The sequence below is a fragment of the Sphaeramia orbicularis genome, chromosome 18 (assembly GCF_902148855.1).
Source record: "Sphaeramia orbicularis chromosome 18, fSphaOr1.1, whole genome shotgun sequence".
Lineage (NCBI taxonomy): Eukaryota > Metazoa > Chordata > Actinopteri > Kurtiformes > Apogonidae > Sphaeramia > Sphaeramia orbicularis.
Window position 1 is genome coordinate 12,875,732 of NC_043974.1, and position 22,575 is coordinate 12,898,306.

Consider the following 22,575-nt stretch of genomic DNA (forward strand, 5'->3'; position numbering starts at 1 on the left):
TCGTGTGAATGCATTATTTTGCTTAAACAGATTAGAGTATAAGAATGCACATTTCAATGCTGGAAATATTTCAGTAATATTTTCCTTCTGTTTGTTACTGTACAGATCCATTACCCTTTATTTCTCTGTTGAAACCATTTGTTTTAATCAAGTGTATTCAGTTACATGATGGGTCATTCCATTCCAAATCAACCAGATTTCAGAAAGTGCCCCGCATGACACCCTCAGAAAATTCTGAAAAAATTCACAATTGTTCACCTACCAGATAAACGAACACATCCAAACTGTTAAAAACGCCATTTACACCTACATTTGTATACAATTTGAAGAAAATATAGTCATGCAGTAAAAAAAAAAAAAAAAAAAAAAAAAAAAAAATTAAAAATAGAACCAGTTCTTTCCCAAAGCTTAAATTTTGTGCACAACATCTGAAACATATATGAAGACATGGTAAAAATTTCCAAAATTTTCATTCACTGGCCACATGGTAATTTGGGTGCTCAAAGAAAGAGTATTTTTGTGAACAATTGAAAGCGACACATTTTATTCATTGCCTCACAGCAACACTTTTCATTGAAACATAGTCTTTTTGCAGTATATTGTTGCATCTTGACCATAAGAATCCATGCAAAAAAAAATTCGGTCTCTACATTCATCCATTCTGGCACAGTGCAAGTCTGAAGAGAGAGGACATATGGAATAATTAGCCTTTTCACCTGATTTCAAGACCTCATGGACCAAACATGAAGGCACTTACAATTATTTTAATGCGAACTATGGTCTTTTCAGGGGGATTTCACCCCAGACAGTAAGTTTCAGCAGTGTGGCTTGAGTACCTAAGGAGATAGAGCTCCTCAAAGTTGGCCCAAAAGCAAATTTGCAAAATAAAAAAAAAACAAAACAAAAACATTAATTTTCAAAGGGCTGTATCTCCTAAACTATTACAGATATGACATTAAAATTTTGGATGTGTTCGTTTATCTGGTAGGTGAACAAGTGTGAATTTTTTCTGAATTTTCTGAGGGGTTCATGTGGGGACCATTGGTTGAATTGCCATGGAATGACCCTGATGTATTTGAGTGACATATTAGAGTTCAGACATAACTTTTGCAATAATCATGGAAATCAGCCGTACCTGCTGCGCTCCAGTGGAGAAATCAAGCACTCTGCGATTTTTGTTGAAGCCGGCGGCAGGTTGATGAGAGCGTTGTGGAGTTTCAAACACTGTAAAGAAAGATGAAGTGTCAAATACAGGTTTTTATCGGTAGTTCTTTGATGTGTTCCTCTTAATATTGGATGGTGCTTAGTGATCACTGTTTGGGGATCAAAAAGCCACAACATGAGTCAAAAATGTGTTTAAATAATACATATTTAGGGTTGTAACGATGTCATGGTGATACGATTAATCGCGATTTTAAACGTCACTGTAAGAGTCAGTGTAACAGTGTAAGCATGGAAGAAATTTATGTTTTGTTTTAAGAGTTAAAATATTTGATGAGATATTATAATTATGTTATTATCTTAATTTATTGAAAATATGTTTTATTTCATGTATAGGAGGCATTATTTGTTATATTGAGGTTAATGTAAAGCATTTTATTTATTTCGGTCTATTTATCGCTGTTATCGCGAGACTTGGTGAGAGTTAGAGAAGATTCAAGTTCCGTTTTAGCCCAGACATGCTAAAGCCTTTGATGAAGCCACGTCTGCAGTAGCTGCTAAGGGAAGCTAGCTGTATAAGATATCTTGTAATACTGTGTTCATTTGTTTCATTGTATATTCGTAATCACGTTTGTTCTAATTAACACAGGTTTATTTAGAATACGCAAAACGAAAAGACTGTTTATCTGAAATCTCCGAAGTGACAGGTGGTCACGAGGTAGGATAGCCTTTTGCTATTTACATTTCATGTTGTTTAGGCTTCAGTTAAGTGCCTAAATCCATTGTATTTTATTTCTTTTAGTTTTCACGGCGTTTGAGAAGCTAAATAAAAGTACCCGTCTTTAAGAAGCCCGTGCTGTGTTATCATTTTGGAGCCACAATCACGTTTAATTAATCGTCAAGGCTGCCAAAAACGACAAAGATGCACCAATATGCGCTTCCCACACGGAATGAAAGCAACGTCACACAAGCGCTGCATTCGACATTCCATCAGTGAAAATGGCAGAGATGGAACAAGCAGACCTTCTGTGTCTTTCTGCTTTTCAAGAACACAATCTATATCCACATAGAAAGCGGGTAAAATGCGAGCTCACTTTGGTTTCCATAGAGTCTGTCATCTACGCATTCACAACAATCTGACTGCATAGCTCTGGTAGAGTCAGACCGTTCTTCTTCAGCAGTTCAGAGTGTCATACAAGCTTTGGGAGGATTAACTGTGAATTAATGCAGTAAACACTCTGTTTGATCACAAGGCAAACTGCATAAAATAGTCTGATGCACCTGTAGAGAGTACAGCTGACATTTGAACAAACATTCCATTTAAAATGTATTATTATGTTTCTTCTGTTGTTTTACTTGGTATTTTTATTTCATTGATAGCTGTTTTTATGTCTTTTTAATCTGTTCTTGTATTTTAGTCTATCATTTTGCCTTTTTATTCTTATGTATGACACTATTTTTAATTGTACAGCTGCTTTAGGTCTTTAATCCAGGGGTGTCAAACTATTTTTAGTTCAGGGGCCATATTCAGCTAAATTTGATCTGAAGTGGGTCAGACCAGAAAAATAACATAATAACCTATAAATAATGACAACTCCAAATTTTTGTCTTTGTTTTAGTGTAAAAAAGAAAAAAAAAAAAAAAAAGCATTAAATTATGAAAATACTTACTTTTATAAACTATCCAAAAAAATAATAAAATAAAATAAAACCCTGAAAAACTGAAATTTAAATCAAAAAACATATGACAATTTAATGTAGTTTTAACAATATTATTCCTCAATTTATCATTTCTATATGTGCATTATGGATCAGATCTACAAAGACACTAAACACTGAGGAACAGGCAGAAAAATTGTTAAAATTGTGCTAAATTTTCTTTAGACATTTCAGGTTGTTCATATTTCATAGTTCACGATCCAAGATGGAGGATCGTGAGGAACGTGAGGAGCAGCTAACTGACGAGGGAAATAACCCAGAGCTCAGCAAACAAACAAAAATAATTACTCACCTCAGAGAAGACATCCACAGACTCACCGAGGAACTAAAGGCAAAATCGGAGTTGCTGTCCTCCTGTATGAACGTTGCCCATGAACAATCTTCATGGGCAACAATCGCCTCACTCAAAGCAGCCCTCCAAGACACGGTCGTTTGGGACCATGCCAGCCCTCGACTCACCTCCAGTTCTACACCGAACAGACAGCAGCTGTGGTCCGAAGTCGTGGTCCGTGGCAGGAAAAAAGACACTGACAACAAAATCTCCTCTGTTTGTCTCGCCCTCTCAAACCGCTTCGAGGCCCTTTCACATCTGGACCGACCACCAAACACCATCCCGAGCCAGACTATGATCAGCGGTGACGCTGTGGCCTCCTCCTCCACATCAGCTGCCGGAGCTCCCAAGGCTCCTACAGGGCTACCCGGCGGAGTCCCCGGGGTTCCCCCCCTACGTATCACCGGAACTTCCAGCGCCTCCCAAACCGTAGATCAAGTGGCTTCCCCTCTGGTCTCGGCCAGTATCCGGGCACCGCCTGACGCCTTTGTGAAGCTGACCTCCGCGCTGGCGTGTGGTGGTGGTATCCGGGTGCAACCTGATGCCACCGGGGGTCCCCCCCTCCGCCGGCATCTGGTGGTGCACAGTGTCATCCCGGCAAATATCCTGACCACCGCTCCACAGCCACATCCCGAAAATCATCCCCAGCCTCCCGCAGGAGACTACTGAGAGAGGCAGTCCATAGAAACTCCGCCGGGCCCACTGCCTCTGCATTGCTCCGTGAAGGCAGCCCTTGTCCACCACACATTTGCTCCCACCACCCTGATAGTCGGCAACAGCATCATCAATGGCATCTGCTTTTTTAATGCCACCACACACTGTTTTCCTGGAGCTACTGTCACTGATATCACTGATAAAATCCCAGGTCTCCTGTGGTCTCTTCCTTCATCCATCCACTCAGGGTCAGATTAACACTTCATTGTACCCTGGGCAACAATATTCAAGGGCCCCATCATCACAACCCCAGGATCCCTATAATCTGGCAAAATACAGAATAAGTTCCAGGAATATATGTAAATATACCCCATACTTCAATATCTAACTATCATCAAATTAATTTTGATGTACAAATGTGTAAATGCTCGTAGAACTACAAGTGCACCACTATAGTCTCTTGTCAAGGCCACTCACTTGCATATGATGATATGAAAACAAAACACATTAGCATCAGTATAATCTAAAATTGATCCACTACACTACGTTCTTTAAATTTTCAGCTTTTTTAATGTCCCTCTCCTTTTTTAATTTTCGTTTGGTGCTTCGACTTAGCTACTTCTCCATGTTTGCAATGTTTTGATTTGCGTAGTTCTTGACATCTCACATCCCGCTCAGCGCATGCACGTTGATTTGCGTCACCGCTGATTCGCTTTTTGGACTGACCAGTGAGGAAAGGGTCTCAGCTCACGGTCACAGACAGCAGGAGCAGGGTTTCTGTGCAGTGCAATGGCTCCGGGCAGCGGACAGTTTCATTTATAAGCAAAAGATAACCAGATATTTTCGTTATGCCCGAGCTACCCAGGGCCCTTCAGAGGTCGCGGGCCCCTGGGCAATTGCCCAGTTGCCCATATGGTTAACTCGGGTTTGCATCCACTGTATTATAATCCACTTCGGCTTCAATGACACTTCACGCCGCCAATCTGAAGTGACGAAAACAGACTTTAAAGTTCTCCTCGATTCTCTCAAAAACTGTGGAAAGTCGGTTTTCATAAGCGGTCGGCTGCCAACACTCTCTCAGAACACGGACCGCTTCAGCCGTCTCCTCAGCCTGAGCTCCTGGTTGCAGTCGCTCTGTGGTGCATGCGGCATTCATTTTATTGACAATTTTAATCTTTTTTGGAATAGGCCACCACTCGTCCTCAATGATGGAGTCCATCCCAACAGGCTCGGCAGCTCCATGTTAGCGGCCAACATCCAGTTTCTCTGTGCACACAACGCCACGTGACTGACTAGCGGCGTTCACCTCACACACCTCCTTCACCGTCTCGCCGCTGCCTACCACTGAGCCATCCATTGCAAACACTGCCCCCTGCTGTCCGCCTTCGGTATCCACCCTGCACTCCATCCCATCCATCTGGTCCCATCGTATTTCTGAGAGTGGATTACATCATCACATCAAACAACAACACGTGAATCCGTCCAATCTGCGCTCTTTTCCCAGGAATACACACACACCCTCTGACACACGTCATCTGCACCTGGCCCTGTTTAACACCCGCTCTCTTACCAACAAAAGCCTCATCCTTCATGAATTCATTCTGGACAATAACCTGGACTTCCTCTGTTTAAAACATGGCACAAACCACTGGACTATTTTTCACTTGATCAGGCAACACCCACAGGATACACATATTTTGATAAACCCCACCCAGAAACACGTGGTGGCGGTATTGCCACAATCCATAGAAAGGACATTAAAATTGCCACTATTTCTACCCCAGCAGTCTCCTCATTTGAACATGTTACATACAAACTCCCTGGCCCCACCCCTCTGATTACTGCTGTCATTTACCGCCCACCCAAACAAAACTCAGATTTCTTCTCTGACCTTCTCTGACTTTCTTACACAGCTATGTGCCATATCTACATCCGTCCTCCTTCTTGGTGATTTTAATTTCCATATCGACAATCCCAGCTGCACACAGGCCAACGACTTTCTTGACATCCTGCAGCGTTTCAGCTTCACTCAACACATTCACTTCCCTACTCACAACCGTGGCCACACTCTGGACTTGGTCTGCTCCACCGGTATACAGATATCACCACCATCATGCCATAACCTTCACATCTCTGATCACCTGTTAATCAAAATGGACATAAGCCAGTGGTTCTTAACCTTGTTGGAGGTACTGAACCCCACCAGTTTCATATGGGCATTCACCGAACCCTTCTGTATTAAAAACTAAAATATGATTTTTTTTCCAAATTCAAGACACAGGTATATGTTTTACTGGTGCACAAAATGAACTGTGCATTAACATCACTGTGCTCAAAGAACAAAACCAATACAGTGCATGAACTCACAACAACTTACATACCTTTTCACAAAGACATGACCTTTTTTAATACTGCCACACTGAAATGGTTTTAATTTTTGTATTCCAATAATGAACTTATTGTATTTATGCTATTTATCATTTTAACATTTTAAACACACACCCTTCACCTAATTTCCATCAGGCTACAATAATAATGAATATTTACTGTAAATCAGTGTGACTTCTGCTGTTGCCTTTGAGAGACCAGTTCAGAAATGCGTGGCTTCACCTTGGCAAGTGCCACTCTCATGTCATTTTCACAGCAAAGTCTGTTCCTTTTCTTCGTTTTTATGTCCAGCATCCTTATTACCGCGCTAGCTCGGCTTTAGTGTAGTACGATTTCTCCATCCGCGATGGTGCGTCGGTCGTTACATGATTGTAACTGACCAGTGCGGTGACCGAAAATGTAAACAAACGCTACACATGGCTGCCTCCGTGGTTAACAGGAAGTAGCAAAAATCATAACAACGATATGGAAAATACTCAAATAATTCATCGTCAGACGAGTGGAAGAGATTATAAACACTTCCAGATTGTGTTGTAGTGCTATAAGCAACAACAATACACCGCGTATATTGGATGTCAATCAAAGAAAGAGTCTCCGAAGCCGTTTGTTTACATACATGGACCTAGCCCGACACACACACCCGACTAATGAGTCGAGTGTGTGTCTTGACCTCCGCCGAACCCCTGAGACTGACTCACCGAACCCCTAGGGTTCGATCGAACCCAGGTTAAGAACCACTGACATAAGCATTCCAACCGCCCCCCCCAAACTCAAACGTACCATAACCTTCCGTAACACAAAATCCATCACTCCTTCAGCTCTCACCACTGCACTCTGCCATAGCCTAGCCACATTCCCCCCACCACCATCTGACAATCCCTCTGATCTTGTCACCCACTACAACAACACCCTCTCCTCCTGTCTGGACCAACTTGCCCCCCAAAAAACCAAAACTGTCTCATTCACCCACTCTGCCCCTTGGTACACCCCTGCACTTCACCAGATGAAAACACAGAAACGCCGACTTGAACGTCTATACAGGAAAACCGGACTCACAATTCATCTACAAATCTACAATGACCACATTCAAAACTACAGAAATGCACTCAATTCTGCCCGGTCAAATTACTACTCTCACATCATCCATTCTGGCGCCAATAATCCCAAAACACTGTTCTCTACCGTCAACTCCCTGCTGAAACCACATGACAATATTACCTCAACATTCACATCCAACAAACGCCAAACGTTCCTGTCATTTTTTCAATCTCAAATTGACACCATTTGTAACAGCCTCCACACCCATATCCCCCACGCCCCCCCCCCCCCCCCCCCCCCCCCCCCCACACACACACACACACACACACACACTGCTCAGAGACTATCTCAGTTCACTCCCATCTCTCCTGCTCAAATTTCCCAGTTTATTTCCGGCATGAAAACACCGACCTGTACCCTGGACCCCATCCCATCTAAGCTTGTTAAAACCTGCCTCCCTGTTCTATCCCCACTCATCACTTCCATTATCAACTCCTCCCTCTGCTCCGGATCAGTCCCCGATACCCTCAGACTCGCCGCCATCACTCCCATTCTCAAGAAACCCGGACTTGACCCCGACATTCCTTCCAACTTTCACCCCATCTCCAACCTTCCCTTTCTCTCCAAACTACTCGAGCGTGCTGTCTCTTCCCAGCTCCAAACCCCTCTCACCTCCAATAATCTCTTTGAAACATTTCAATCCGGTTTTCGTTCCAAACACAGTACTGAAACAGCTCTCCTCAAAATATCCAATGACCTCCTCCTCTCCGCTGACTCTGGCCACATAACCATCCTCATCCTCCTAGACCTCACTGCTGCCTTCGACACCATCCACCACACCATCCTCCTCTCCCGTCTTGAAAACACATTTCACATCACTGGTTCAGCACTCAATTGGATCAAATCCTACCTCTCAAACCGAAAACAATTCATCCACATAAATAACCACTCCTCCTCCACTGCTCCCCTGTCACAGGGTGTCCCCCCAAGGTTCAGTGCTTGGCCCCCTGCTTTTCATCATCTACATCAGGGGTGTCAAACTCATTTTAGTTCAGGGGCCACATTCAGCTAAATTAGATCTGCAGTGGGCCGAACCAGTAAAATAATAACATAATATAATATATAAATAATGTCAACTCCGAACTTTTCTCTGTGTTTTAGAGCGAAAAAAGTTGATTTGCATTATGAAAAGGTTTACATCTAAAAACTATCCTTTCAAAAGATGTGAATAACATGAACAAACTGAAAAAATAAGTGCAATTTTAACAATATTCTGCCTCAGTTTATCATTTACACATGTACATTATAACTTACAGATCACAGTGGATCTACAAACACACAAAACATTTAATAACAGACAGAAAATTGTTAAAATTGTATATACTTCTCTTAAGACATTTCAGGTTGTTCATATTTGTTCAGATTTTTTGCGAAATTATACTTTGTTTTAGTGTAAATACATGAAAATATTTAAATTTGCAAAGAAAAAAATTTGGATTTGTCATTATTTATATGTTATTTTGATCGTATTTTACTGGTCCTGCCCACTTGAGATTGAATTGGTCTGAATGTAGAACCTGAACTAAAAGGATTGTTAATATCTTAGTGTAATTTTTGCATGTCACAAATTCATCCCAAGGGCCGGACTGGAGCCTTTGGCGGGCCAGATTTGGCCCCCGGGCCATATGTTTGACACCTGTGATCTACATCCTCCCCCTAGGCAATATTATTCATCGTCATGGACTCAAGTTCCATTGTTATGCTGATGACGTTCAACTCTACATCTCGTCCGAATCCCTCACCCCCTCCACCCTCTCGACTCTCTCAAACTGCCTCTCTGAAATAAAAACCTGGATGCAAACCAACTATCTCAAACTTAACTGTGATAAATCTGACCTCCTCATCACTGGCCCCAGATCCCTTACCCAGTCCGTTCACAACTTACATCTCACCATTGACAATTCATCCCTTACTCCCTCTTCCCAAACCTGTAACCTTGGAGTCATTTTCGACACCAACCTCAGTTTTGAACAACACATCAGACAGGTCACTAAAACTCCCTTCTTTCACCTCAAAAACATAGCCCGTCTCCGTCCATCTCTCTCCTTCCCTGCAGCTGAAACACTCATTCACGCGTTTATCACCTCCAGACTCGACTATTGCAATAGCCTCCTCTATGGTTTACCCTCAAAACTCCTCAATAAACTCCAGCTCATTCAGAACTCTGCCGCTCATCTCCTCACCCACACCCTTACTGTTTTTAATATGTCTGTTTCTGTTTTTATCTGCTGCATGTAAAGCATCTTTGAGTTGTATGAAAAGCGCTATACAAATAAAATTTATTATTATTATTATTATTATTATTATTATTATTATTATTATAATTATTATTATATTTGTTCAGGTTATTCACATTTTATTGTTACAGGATAGTTTGGAAATGTAAATATTTCCAAAATTGAGTGTTATTATTTGCACTAAAACAAAGAAAAAAAATTTAAGTTGTTGATTCTAGATTTTTTTTGGCTTAATTGAAGATTTTTTTGTAACTTAATTGAAGATTTTTTTTTTTGCTTAATTGAAAATTTTTTTAAACTTAATTGAAGATTTTTTTTGGCTTAGTTCAAGATTTTTTTTTTTTTTTTTTACTTTAAGATTTTTTTGGCTTAATTCAAGATTTTTTGCTAAATTTGAGATTTTTTTGGCTTAACTGAAGATTTTTTTTTACTTAATTCAAGATTTTTTCCTTAATTCAAGCTTAATCGTTTTTTTGCTTAATTCAATTCAAGACTGTGGAATTTTTGCACTTGGCAAAAACATCCCAGGGGCCGAACTGGACCCTTTGGCGGGCTGCAGTTGGCCCCCGGGCCGTATGTTTGACACCCCTGCTTTAATCTGTTCTTTTAATTTGGTTTTTCCCCTGTAAGTCGCTTTGGAAAAAAGCTTCTGCCAAATGTATAAATGTAAATGTAATTGTAATTACAGTTTGATCGAACTTTTCACCTCATGTTCAAATGAATGTTTGAAGTTTGAATAAAAAGTGACAGCTCTAATAAATACTGTTATGAGATGAATTTGCACTAAATAATCGTAGTACTTGTGAAACCATGACTATTCCTCTGACAATAATCGTAGCACCAAAATCGTTGCATCTCTACCTAAAAAAGCACTCAGAGAGCACAGACCTCCGCTAAGGCAGACCAGCCCCCCCTGCCCCCGATCACCACCAAAATTTAATCATTTATTCCTTGTGCCAGTATCAACATTTCCTGAAAATTTCATCCAAATCCTTCCATAACTTTTGAAGTTATCTTGCAGACAGACGGACAAATAAAAAATCCTTAATTAATTTAACAGTCATATTAGTTTTCGTATAATTCAAGAAAATAAATTATTTCACATTTTATATTATATATTGAAAGCATAATTAACTCCAGCAGTCCTAAATTGCCAGTTGCTTGGATTTTGCAGCACCTTTAGACACGTAAAGCAAGGGCATGACTTGAATCATAAGGACCTATTTCCAGATCTATAGTCCATTGCATTGGATATTAAAATATTTTACAAGCTGGGTGTGCTCACAAAAATATTTTCATAGGGTTGTCGGGGGGATATGTTTGCTTGAAACAGCCTTGTGCACTTATAATATCTAAGTACTTTCAAATATAAATATGAATGTCATAAGTTTCACACAAAGACAATCTAGTCTAAATTATAAAGCAGTAACTTTTAACAGAATCTTACACAATATTTGGTCGAGGGGGATTAAAAATTTGCAGCATGTTATGTTTTTTAATTTGCATTTGTTTCAGATGCAAATTTTTCCACAAATATTTCACAACACAAATAAGATTGTGTAAAATTTTAAGGGTATCCCGAAACTTTTTCCCACTACTGCATATGTGTAATGCAACACATACCCAAATATCTCTCTATATCTATGCTTCATAAACCACATTATTAATAATAAAAAGTCTAATTTTAAAATCATCTATTTAGTGTGATCCATTTGTCCCAGACTGGTGTGATCAATATAAGCTGCAACTTATCAGACAGTTATAAAGAATACATGTTGTGTTTGTCTCCTTCGTTGCTGGTTCAGGGGTTGCAGAGGTTGTTTGGATGCTGCAGGTCTGAGAAAGTGGCATCCAGAAGGGCTGTCAGAGAAAAGTGAAACATTAAAACTCATCACACAGGTCTCTATAGTAATAAAATCTGACATGTGACGAATCTGCACCTGTGAACCAGATGAGAAACCAAGAGATCGATGAGTTTCCTCCACGTTTGCGGTTGTTGGCGGAGAGTGTTGGTGATTTTCGATCACTACAGAGTAAAAAAAAAAAAAAAAAGACACTGTTGAACATATTTTTGCATTTTTAATTGTTATTTCATGTTGTGACAAAGACAAAAAAAATAAGTAAAACGTACAGGATTTAATTATGCCGATTACAGCGGCATCAGGTAGGGTTTGGTTGGGGAGGTTTAGGGATGCTGGAGCAATCTGTAAGAAGAAAATGAATCATTCAAACTATTATCAAATGAATTCTTCTGCGTGACACATCATTTATCTAAAAAATGTAAATATATAATTTTTATATATTTTTTTCTTTTTTTGTGTGTATTATTTTTTTTGGCTTCCTTGAATTTTTATTTCTGTATTATGTTGTGCAAAAAAGTCAAATAGTAGCAATCAGGAAGCTTGTATCATTTCCATATTTGAAATAAATCTAAATAAATAAATAAATAATTATTTCAATAACTGATCCTCTCTTCAATCATTTCTGTCTATTGATCAAATACAATAAATGATGCACAGCAAATGATAACACTGGTCTACAATTTTTTTTAGAAATAACCTGCTTCAGAGATTAAATGTGCAAAATGTTACATATTTTAACTAGAAGCACTCGGAGACCGCAGACCTCCGCCAAGGCTGATCAGTGCCCCCCCCCCCCCCCCGGGGGCCCCCCCACCCCCGATCACCACCAAAATTTAATCATTTCTTCCTTATCCCATTTCCAACAAACCCTGAAAATTTCATCCAAATCTGTCCCTAACTTTTTGAGTTATGTTGCACACTAACAGACAGACAGACAAACAAACAAACAGTTCTCAAAACAAATAGCTCAGGTAGCTCTCAAACAAATATTCCTTTAGAGTAAAACCCATTCTTTTGTTAATTCTAGAATTTCACATTTTGACCCCGAGTTTGTATCTTAGGAACTTCAGCCAACCAACATTTTTGACTTGATTTTTCTGTATCAGTGACTCACACGTGGTAAAATTTCACTAACTGTACTGTGGAAGCATTTTCCATGTAAACCAGTGTCATATATGTTACCGGTGTATGGGTGATCGGAGCTCTGTCCTGTTGACGAGATTCGTCCTTTGGATTTTTCCTGGCGTCAAACTCTGGCATTGTAATTTCTCTCAGAGTGCATCCCATGTTGCCTGCATTCCTCTGTCTACCCAGGAGAGGCCTCTCTTCAGAAAAGTCTGTTTGAGATACGATTAAAGAGTTAGATTTGATGATATAAAGTGTTCTTTTAAATGCAGACAATAGTCGCTTTTCCATTGGACACCTGTGCAAAACTTTACCGATATTTACTAAATGTCGGAAAAACAGAAGCGTATAATGTCGGTGTTAGAGCCATAATGCAAATTAGTGTGAAATAATTTCAGTTTGTAAGGTACAGTGTTTAAGTTGAATGTTCAAAAGAAATAACTGTTTCCTAATAATTAGGTAAATTTAGGTAAATTTTTATGCGTAAGTTATATTTGTGCAATTTGAGGGTCAATGGAAAAGCGACTACTGTTGGTTCAGTATTAACCCTTTCATGTATGAATTGTGAGAACCTTAGTCAAGATTTTTTTCTTCAGTGTTTTTATTCCTCCTTAGACATGAAAAAAACAATGCGATCCAGTTTTTTTTTTTTCTGTGGAGTTGCAAAAATATCCATGCATTTAATTTTTGAAGTAAAGAAACGTGTTTAAAACCCAATATCAGAGAGGGATATGAAAACAATGAAATAAAAACATGTTTAAAGCAGCTAATCTGATGTCTTCTCACATTTTAACATATTCTAATACTAGTAATTACTCACTTCATCAAGATAATATGCAAAAAAAAACCCTTCGTGTCTAACAAATAACAATTGATTTACACTCAAACATGTTAGTGCAGATCAGGTTCATCAAGAACAGCAAAGTTATAGTAATGGTATGAATGTCAGTGTATGGGATGATGCATAAGTGTCCACTGTGTTGGCTGATATGGAACTAAAACAACAAAACCCATGAATATACAAGACAACAGCTGTAGAAGAACTGTCCACTGGAGGGACTTATGCATGAATGGGCTAACTCTGATCTTTCTTGTGTCACATCCAAATATAGGTATAAACCACTCACCAGGCTTGAAGTTGTAAGTATTCATCAAAGGCTCTTCTATTTTGATTGGAGGCATTGTGAAGGTAAATTCAGGGATATACGGCTTGAATAGATACTGTTTATTCTCCGGTATTCCCATTCCCTTCGGTGTGCATCCCATCTTCCCCTGGTGAGTTCTTAGGCCATGGTAAGTTGTCATTTTTGACCACCCACAGTGGCAAATCTGAAGGCTTGACATGTTGAGTGTCTGAAAAAAAAAAAAAAAGCAAATGGAAACTTAGACCTCAGCTTTGGAGTTAGAACAGGTCTACCAAACACTGTAAGCCTGGACTTTGTATTTACTAAAATGCTTTAATTACAATGTACTTAAATGATTGAAGTTTTATTACGTTACTATAAATTAAGTATATTCTACTAATTTGTAAACATAGTCGAAAGTACAAAAAAGTTTAAGTTAAATGGATTTAAATCACTAAGTTTTAGTCATGACCACACGTTTTTATCTCCACATTGCATTATGGGTATTGGGCATGTTGTGAAAATGTGTTCTTTTTATGTGCAGGTGTTCAGTGGGGTTGTGGTGTTAGTGTTAATTTGGACTTAATGTGTGTATGGCAATGAATTTATTGGCTTTTTTGTGTTTGTTTTTGTATTTGTGTAGAGCTGCACCATGAGTGAGACACATAGAATGAACAATGGCTTTACTGTTCAGCTATGATTGACTTTATTTGATGCAATTTTTTTATGTCTTGCCAAATTAAAAGTACTTCCTGCACTGGCAAATTACATTGAGCTAACTTCCTGTCCAACTTCCATCCATGCTACAATATAGTAACTTGAATATTTATACAAAGCAATTTATTTTGCAAAAGATTTTAATTTAAATCTACTTGGAATTGAACTGATGATTTAAGTCTAATGATTATACAAAGCAACTGACATTGCAACACATTTTAAGTTAAATTAACTTGGCATTTAGTGTGTTGTACTTAAAATAGCAATTCCATTCAAATCAAGAATTTAAGTTTAATACACTCAAGTTTTCATTACTCATTGCTTACATTTTTTAAGGCAACTGGTTTCCTCAGATTTTTAAGTAAACTCAACTTAAGGCTAATGATGCTCATTTTGTCTTGTGTTTGTGTAATAATACTGTTTTCTTTTTTCTTTTGTTCAGACAAGGTATAGTTTTTAGATGTTACCTGCTTAACCAGGTAACATGTAAAAACTATACCTTGTCTGAACAAAAGAAAACAGTATTAAACTCTACTTATCCGGTCTTACAGTGTACCTTTAGACTAGTGATGTTATGCTCGAAGAAGATGCTCAACTCTGTGTTGAGCTTTCAATACAGAACTATCACGACAAGATGTTTCAATGCCTCGCTTCATCAGGCAAAAAATCACGTGACTCCCCAAATGAAGCTTCATTTCATCACATGTTTATTGGCCGTCACCGGCAATGTGTCACTCCAGCTTTGAATGAAGGACGGGGTTTGTTAAACTCAAAATATGAGTTACATTGAGCTAACTTCCTGTCCAACTTCCATCCATGCTACAATATATTAACTTGAATAAATATACAAAACAATTTATATTGCAAAAGATTTTAATTTAAATGTACTTGGAACTGAACTGATGATTTTAAGTCGAATGATTATACAAAGTAACTGACATTGCAACAAATTTTAAGTTAAATTAACTTGGCATTTAGTGTGTTGTACTTAAAATAGCAATTCCATTCAAATCAAGAATTTAAGTTTAATACACTCAAGTTTTCATTACTCATTACTTACATTTTTTAAGGCAACTGGTTTCCTCAGATTTTTAAGTAAACTCAACCTAAGGCTAATGATGTTCAATTTGTCTTCTGTTTATGTAATAATACTGTAGGAGAAGAAGAAGCTGCAGAAGAAGCTGCAGAAGACGCTTCTGAGGAAGACTGGAGTCAAAGTCGAAACTACCAAGCAGGTAACATGTAAAAACTATACCTTGTCTGAACAAAAGAAAACAGTATTAAACTCTACTTATCCGGTCTTACAGTGTACCTTTAGACTAGTGATGTTATGCTCAAAGCAGACGCTCAACTCTGTGCTGAGCTTTTAATACAGAACTATCGCGACAAGATGTTTCATGCCTCGCTTCATCAGGCAAAAAATCATGTGACTCCCCAAATGAAGCTTCATTTCATCACACGTTTATTGGCCGTCACATGTGATGTGTCACTCCAGCTTTGAAAAAAGGACGGGGTTTATTAAGGTCAAAATACTTATAAAATGACACAATCCCTCAAAAGGTTATGATTTGAACAAGAAGGAGTGAGGTTTAAGGTCAGATCAGTATAACATTGGGACATAGTCATTCACACACTATAATAATAATGGATTAGATTTATGTAGCACTTTTTTGGTCACTCAAAGTGCTTTACATTATTGATCCATTACACTGGTCAACAACAAATTTATTGTTTAAGTTTTTTGAGCTGATTTAGGATCATTTTGGTGTGCTGAATCCAAAAATCACATTCATTTTGCTCAATCAGGTCAACTTTCTGAACTATGCTACATATTGGCTTTTTAACATTTTTGCTTACATTTATGGGCATTTTCACATCATATGATACAAAATTCTTTCCTATTTCTTGCAATAAACGAGTTCTGAAGATTTTACTTTTGCCAATTTATGATTAATGTTTTTTTTAATATTACAGGTGAATGAAATGGCTTCGACTAGAAGATCTTGCAAAAATAAGGCTGACGTATTCTGCTACATCTGCGGTGAAGACACCATTGTACCTAACAGGAATCAAGTCACAAGTTTCATAAAGTGTGCTTACCAATCTTATTTTGGTATTAAACTTGGTGACCAAGATAAAGTTTACAAAAATGTAATCAATTTTGTGAGAAGATCAAATTTTTCAAAAATCAAATTAGCAAAAAAAACATGACCTGATTGAGAAAAACAGATGTCACTTTTGGATTTAGCGGTGCAAAATGGTCCTAATTCAGTTGAAAAAACCTAGACAACTTGCAAAAAACATTTTTTTGTAACCCAGTGTTATTCATTCACTCACACATTCTCCCTCTGGTGGTGGTAAACTACATATATAGCCACAGCTACAGTCATAGAGGGGCAGACTGACAGAAGCGCGGCTGCCAGTTCGCACCAACCGCCCCTCCGATAACCACCAAACATTCATACACCAGTGTGAGTGGCACTGGAGGAAAGGAGGGTGAAGTGTCTTGCCCAAGGACACAACGAACTGACTAGGACAGAGTGGGATTCGAACTGCCGACCCACTCTACCATCTGAGCCATGGCCGCCCCACTATACACTGATTTATATACATACATACACATACTGTCATCACAGTCCCTGGTTGCACAAGCATTTCATTTTTTATTATTTTGTAAATATATTTTGTAGTTCTATCAGTCTTATGAAAACATATATCTAAAACGTAAAGTATTATTTGATGGCACAATCACGCAAGCATATTATTATTTTCTACAAAAGAAAGAAAATCAAGCATTTCAAGATGCACACACTGTAGATCAGGGGTGTCAAACTCATTTTAGTTCAGGGGTCACTTACAGACCAACATGATCTCAAGTGGGTCAGACCAATAAAATATTATCATGATAACCTATAAATAATGACAACTCCAATTTTTTCTTTTTGTTTCAGCACAAAAAAAGTACATGATTACATGAACAAACTACCCTTTCACAAAAAAATTTAAATAATCTAAAAAAACATGAACAACTGAGACACAATATTGTTAAAATTCCACTTATTTTACTTAAGAAATTTCAGGTTGATCATGTCAGTTACATTTTAAAGGATAGCTTTCAGATGTGTAAACATTTTCATAAGGTAAGTTTAATTTTTTCACATTAAAACATAGAGAAAAGTTTGGAGTTGATATTATTTCTAGGTGATTATGTTATTATTTTAGTTGTCCGGCCCACTTCAGATCACATTATGTTGAATGTGGCCCCTGAACTAACATGACTTTGACAGCCCAGGTTTCAACTTGGATGTAAAATAATTGAAACTCTACTACCCTCTAGTGGTAGAACACCACCATTACTTACCACAGAAAAAGTATTCAATGGGCTTTATGCACCGCTCCACTACTTCCTGAACTTAAGGGCAAGGGATGGACCCTCAAATCGATAAACTTAATCATAGAATCTAATCTAATGAAGACTGTGTCATTGTAAATAATATTTCACAAAAAAGATAATATCATATCTGTTCAATGAATAGTAAGCTGTACTTTAACGCTTTCATGCACGAATTATAAAAACCTTAGTCGAGATTTTTCTCCTGTTTTTATTCCTCTTTAGGCATAAAAAAAACAATGCAATTGATTTTTTTTTTTTTTTTTATGAACCTGTTTTTCATGGAGTTACAAACACGTCCACTCAACTGGACACCATGCATTTAATTTTTGAGGCAAAGAAACATGTATTTAAAACCCATCATCAGAATGTCATATACTGTGTGAAAACTGTTCATTCATTCATTATTTTTTGTTTATTTCGAACATTTACAGAATACATGCAAATTCAAAATTCCAAAATCATTCATCTACACTCGAAAAGGAGTTGGAAGAAGAAAAACTATGAAATAAAAACATTTTTCATGCAAATAATCTGGTGTTTTCTCACATTTTAACATACTCTAATACTAGTTATTACTAACTTCATGGAGATAATATGTAAAAAAAAAAAACAACAACAAAAAAACCTTTTTGATTAGGAAACTGTTAATTATAGTCTTATAACAATTAGCAACTGATTTAAAGCATGTTACTACAGATCAAGTTTATCAAGAACAGCAAAATTACAGTAACAGTATGAATGTCAGTGTATGGGATGAAGCGCAAGTGTCCACTGTGTTATCTGATATGGAACTAAAACAACATAACCTATGAATATACAAGAGAACAGCTGTAGAATAGCTGTCCACTGTAGTGACCACTATGCATGAAAGGGTTAAAATTATCCTACAACATGTGTGAAAAAACTCACTCGCACTGGTACAGTATTCACGTAGTGATAATTATATTTATTTGTTCATATTAATTGGCATGTTGGTCATTTTTGCACTTTCAGCTTTCAACATTTCAACTCCATTTGGTATTAACGAGGGTAAAATGGCTGAGCTTTCATCAGTGTCTGTGATTGCTGAGCGGCCTCAGGAGGTTGTGACCCTGCAGATGGAGGGTTGTGACAGACACAAGTCATCACTGCTGCATTGTTGCATTTTCCCTGTTGCCAAATACCTCAGTGTTGTGATGACTTTCATTTGGGGTGGTATTGCATTGTAGCGTTGGGTTGGAGAAGTAAGTGCATCTCTAATGAAATCAACCACAAACATGATTCCTGCACGATCCACACTGTAAAAAAATCTGTAATTTAACATAGTTTTCACTGTTTATTTTACAGATTTTTCCTGTATTTTTAAGATACAGGAAAATATCAATGAAATGACAAAAATAGACTGTGATTTTACATCAAATGTAAAATAACATGAAAAAACCGGAACTGTGAATAATAATAATGATAACCCTGATAATTTTGGTCACAGTAACCCTGATATGAAATTTTCGTACCGTTACATCCCTAAACATGGACATAGTGGGGGGTTTTCTAGGGGCTCTGTCCAGGCCATCAGGGACAGGCAGGGAGCCAGAGTCTGCATCCCATCAGCCCCCTCTGTGTCTCTGTGGAGTCGGGTTGCGTAGCTCGGTCGGTATGCAAACATTAGTGGCTGAATCCCCTGTGAATAGCCGCCTTATGGGCTCACACCGGATGCATTTGGAGCAATTTGGAGATCCACCATACGGCCTTGGATCAGTCACATTATCCAACATCTGTGTCAAATAGTGTCAAATAAATCCAGAAATATTCACAAGTTTATACTGGTGTTGTCTAAACACACAGTAAAAAAAAATCTGTAATTTAACACAATTTTCACTGTTTATTTTAAAGATTTTTCCTGTATTTTTAAGATACAGGAAAATATCAACGAAATGACAAAAATAGACTGTGATTTTACATCAAATGTAAAATAACATGAAAAAACCGGAACTGTGAATAACCAAAAAATTTCAGTTTTTTAAAAGAATTTTTTCTTTTTTCACAGAAACATACAGTTAAAATACATTTGCAAATGTATCGTAATTTCACAAATATTTCTTTTCTATTTATGAGATTAAACGGTTAATTTAAAGTTTAATACTGTAAAAAAAATAAATAAATAAATAAAATGAGATAAAACTACTGACAATTAACTGTAAAAGAAGTATTTGTTCTGTAAGTTTAACAAGATTTGTTTGTTAACTGACAAATATCTTGTGTAATTACGGGAGGTTTCACAACATAAATGTTGAATAAATGTGTTTTTGTGAATGTATAACATGTATAAGCACTGATAAACTGTCCTAATACAGTTTTTATCAGTGGATTGTGCAACTTAGTCTCATTGAAAATTCTATCTATCTATCTATCTATCTATCTATCTATCTATCTATCTATCTATCTATCTATCTATCTATCTATCTATCTATCTGTTTAGAACATGGAAAGAAACAAAATAAAACATAATAAAACATCTGTACATATATATATATATATATATATATATATATATATATATATATATATATATATATATATATACACACACACACACACACACACACATATATATATATATATATATGTATATATATATATATATATATATATATATATATATATATATATTCATAGGTAATTTGATTGTTTTAACACATGTAAATATTCTTTATTAAACATTAAAAAGTAAAAACAAAAACAAAAAAAAACAAAACAAAATCTCATATAAAGTTAGGGCAAAAAACTGTTTTTTAATTATGGAAAATTACTGTATTTTTATGAGATGGTTATTTTCCGTTATTTTACAGTATTTTTTCTGCACCCCTGCTGCCGGAATAATACCTTTTTTTTTTTTACTTTTTAATTTTTTTTTTTTTTTATTTACAGTAAAATCTGAAGTGTTTAATTAATTCACTGTCATCCAGTATTTGGAGAATCTCCCTCCTGCCTCTTCCATTTTGTCCTCTGCTAAGGGAACTCCTCTTCCCCTTAAAAGTCCTCTTCCCTGCTCTGAACAGATCTCACCTTAGGAGCTCTCTGAAGGGCTAAGATTCTTTAGGAATAGCTTTTGTCTTTACTAGGATCTACTCTTCATTTTTAGGGGAAATTCTAAGAAAACATCATGAGTCTAAGAATTTTCTTAGAATTTGGCCTCTAGGAGCAACTCTTTGCACTAAGAATCTTTAGGAATATGGGCCCAGATGTCAGGGCTGTCAAACTCAGTTTAGTTCAGGGGCCACATACACCCCAGTATGATGTCAAGTTGTCCAGACCAGTAAAATAACAACAGTAAAAAAAGTAAAATTTCATTATAAAAATGTTCACATCTACAAGCTGTCCTTTAAAAAAAGGTGAATAACTTGGACAACCATGCACAACCTGAAGTTTCTTAAGAAACATTTACGCAATTTTAACAATATTATGTCTCCTATTATCATTAAACATGTGCATTACAACTTACAGAAAACAGTGGATCTACAAAAGACACAAAACATTTTAGTAACAGGCAGAATATCATTAAAACGGCACTTAATTCTCTTAAGACATTTCAAATTGTTCATATTTGTTCAGGTTATTCACATTTTAGCAAGTGTCTAATAGAGTATATACTAACCTTAATGTTAACCTGGTTACTAACCCACTGTTTTGTTTTGTTTTGTCTGTTTTTGTCTTCTTGTACTGTACGCACAAGAAGGAAGAAGGAAGAAGGAAGGAGGAGTAAAATGGAAAAAAATAAGGAAGACAATGTTATTTATAGATAAGATACTAGAGGCTGTATCCAACTCCTACTTAGAGTAAAGTACAGTGTCACACTGTAGTATTTGACCCTTTCATGCATAGTGGTCACTACAGTGGACAACTATTCTCCAGCTGTTCTCTTGTATATTCATGCTTTTGTTGTTTTATTTGCATATCAGCCAACACAGTGATGGCATGTGCATCATCCTATACACTGTAATTCAAACAATTACTGCAACTTTGCTGTTCTTGATAAACCTGATCTGCAGTTACATGTTTTATTGTAAATCAATTGGTAATTGTTATTAGGACTGTAATTCACAGTTTTCTTACTCTAAAAGTTTTTTTTTTTTTTTTTTTTTTTGCGTGTTATCTTCCTAAAGTGAGTAATAACTAGTATTAGGGTATGTTAAAATGTGAGGAAACATCAGATTAGGTGCATGAAAACTGTTTTTATTTCATAGTTTTCACACAGTATATCACTTTCTGATGATGGGTTTTAAATCCATGCTTCTTTGCTTCAAAAATTAAATGCATGGTGTCCAACTGAGTGGAAATTTTTGTAACACCATGAAAAAAAGGTCCATAAAAATTTCAATCACATTGTTTTTTTCATGCCTAAAGAGGAATAAAAACACTCAGGAAGAATAATATCGGCTAAGGTTCTCATAATTCATGCATAAAAGGGTTAATGTCTGCTTAGTGTGTGTAAATCCAGTGCAGTCTTCTGAAAATCTAATAATTTATTTAATATGAGTCCACATTGATTATTAGTCTATGCAATAGACAATATGTAGACCCTATAAAGTGGAGAATAATCTAAGGCTAGAAAAGAATATAAAAGCAAAGCACAAAATCATTTTTAATCATCAGTACAGGGAGTGAATGGGTGAACACTCACTATATTCTACATACATGTTCTCTGTGGAAAGAACATGAGCACAGTACAGCCTGTGTGGACTTTTGCACACACCCTGAAGCCTGTGGTTTATCTGTTGGCTTCAGTG

The 22,575-nt window shown here is 37.0% G+C and overlaps 1 protein-coding gene across 1 annotated transcript in view; it reads right to left on the reverse strand.

Annotated features, from left to right (window-relative positions):
• LOC115438560 (uncharacterized) overlaps positions 1-22,575 on the reverse strand; it is a 31,499-nt gene that overhangs the window by 8,673 nt on the left and 251 nt on the right. The window contains exons 2-7 of the mRNA XM_030162249.1: positions 13,702-13,927; positions 12,632-12,786; positions 11,719-11,791; positions 11,528-11,613; positions 11,360-11,447; positions 1,136-1,224 (exon numbers count right to left, since the gene is read on the reverse strand). Coding sequence (XP_030018109.1) covers positions 1,136-1,224; positions 11,360-11,447; positions 11,528-11,613; positions 11,719-11,791; positions 12,632-12,786; positions 13,702-13,918 — 708 coding nt within the window. The 5' untranslated portion in view covers positions 13,919-13,927. The remainder of the gene's footprint in view (positions 1-1,135; positions 1,225-11,359; positions 11,448-11,527; positions 11,614-11,718; positions 11,792-12,631; positions 12,787-13,701; positions 13,928-22,575) is intronic.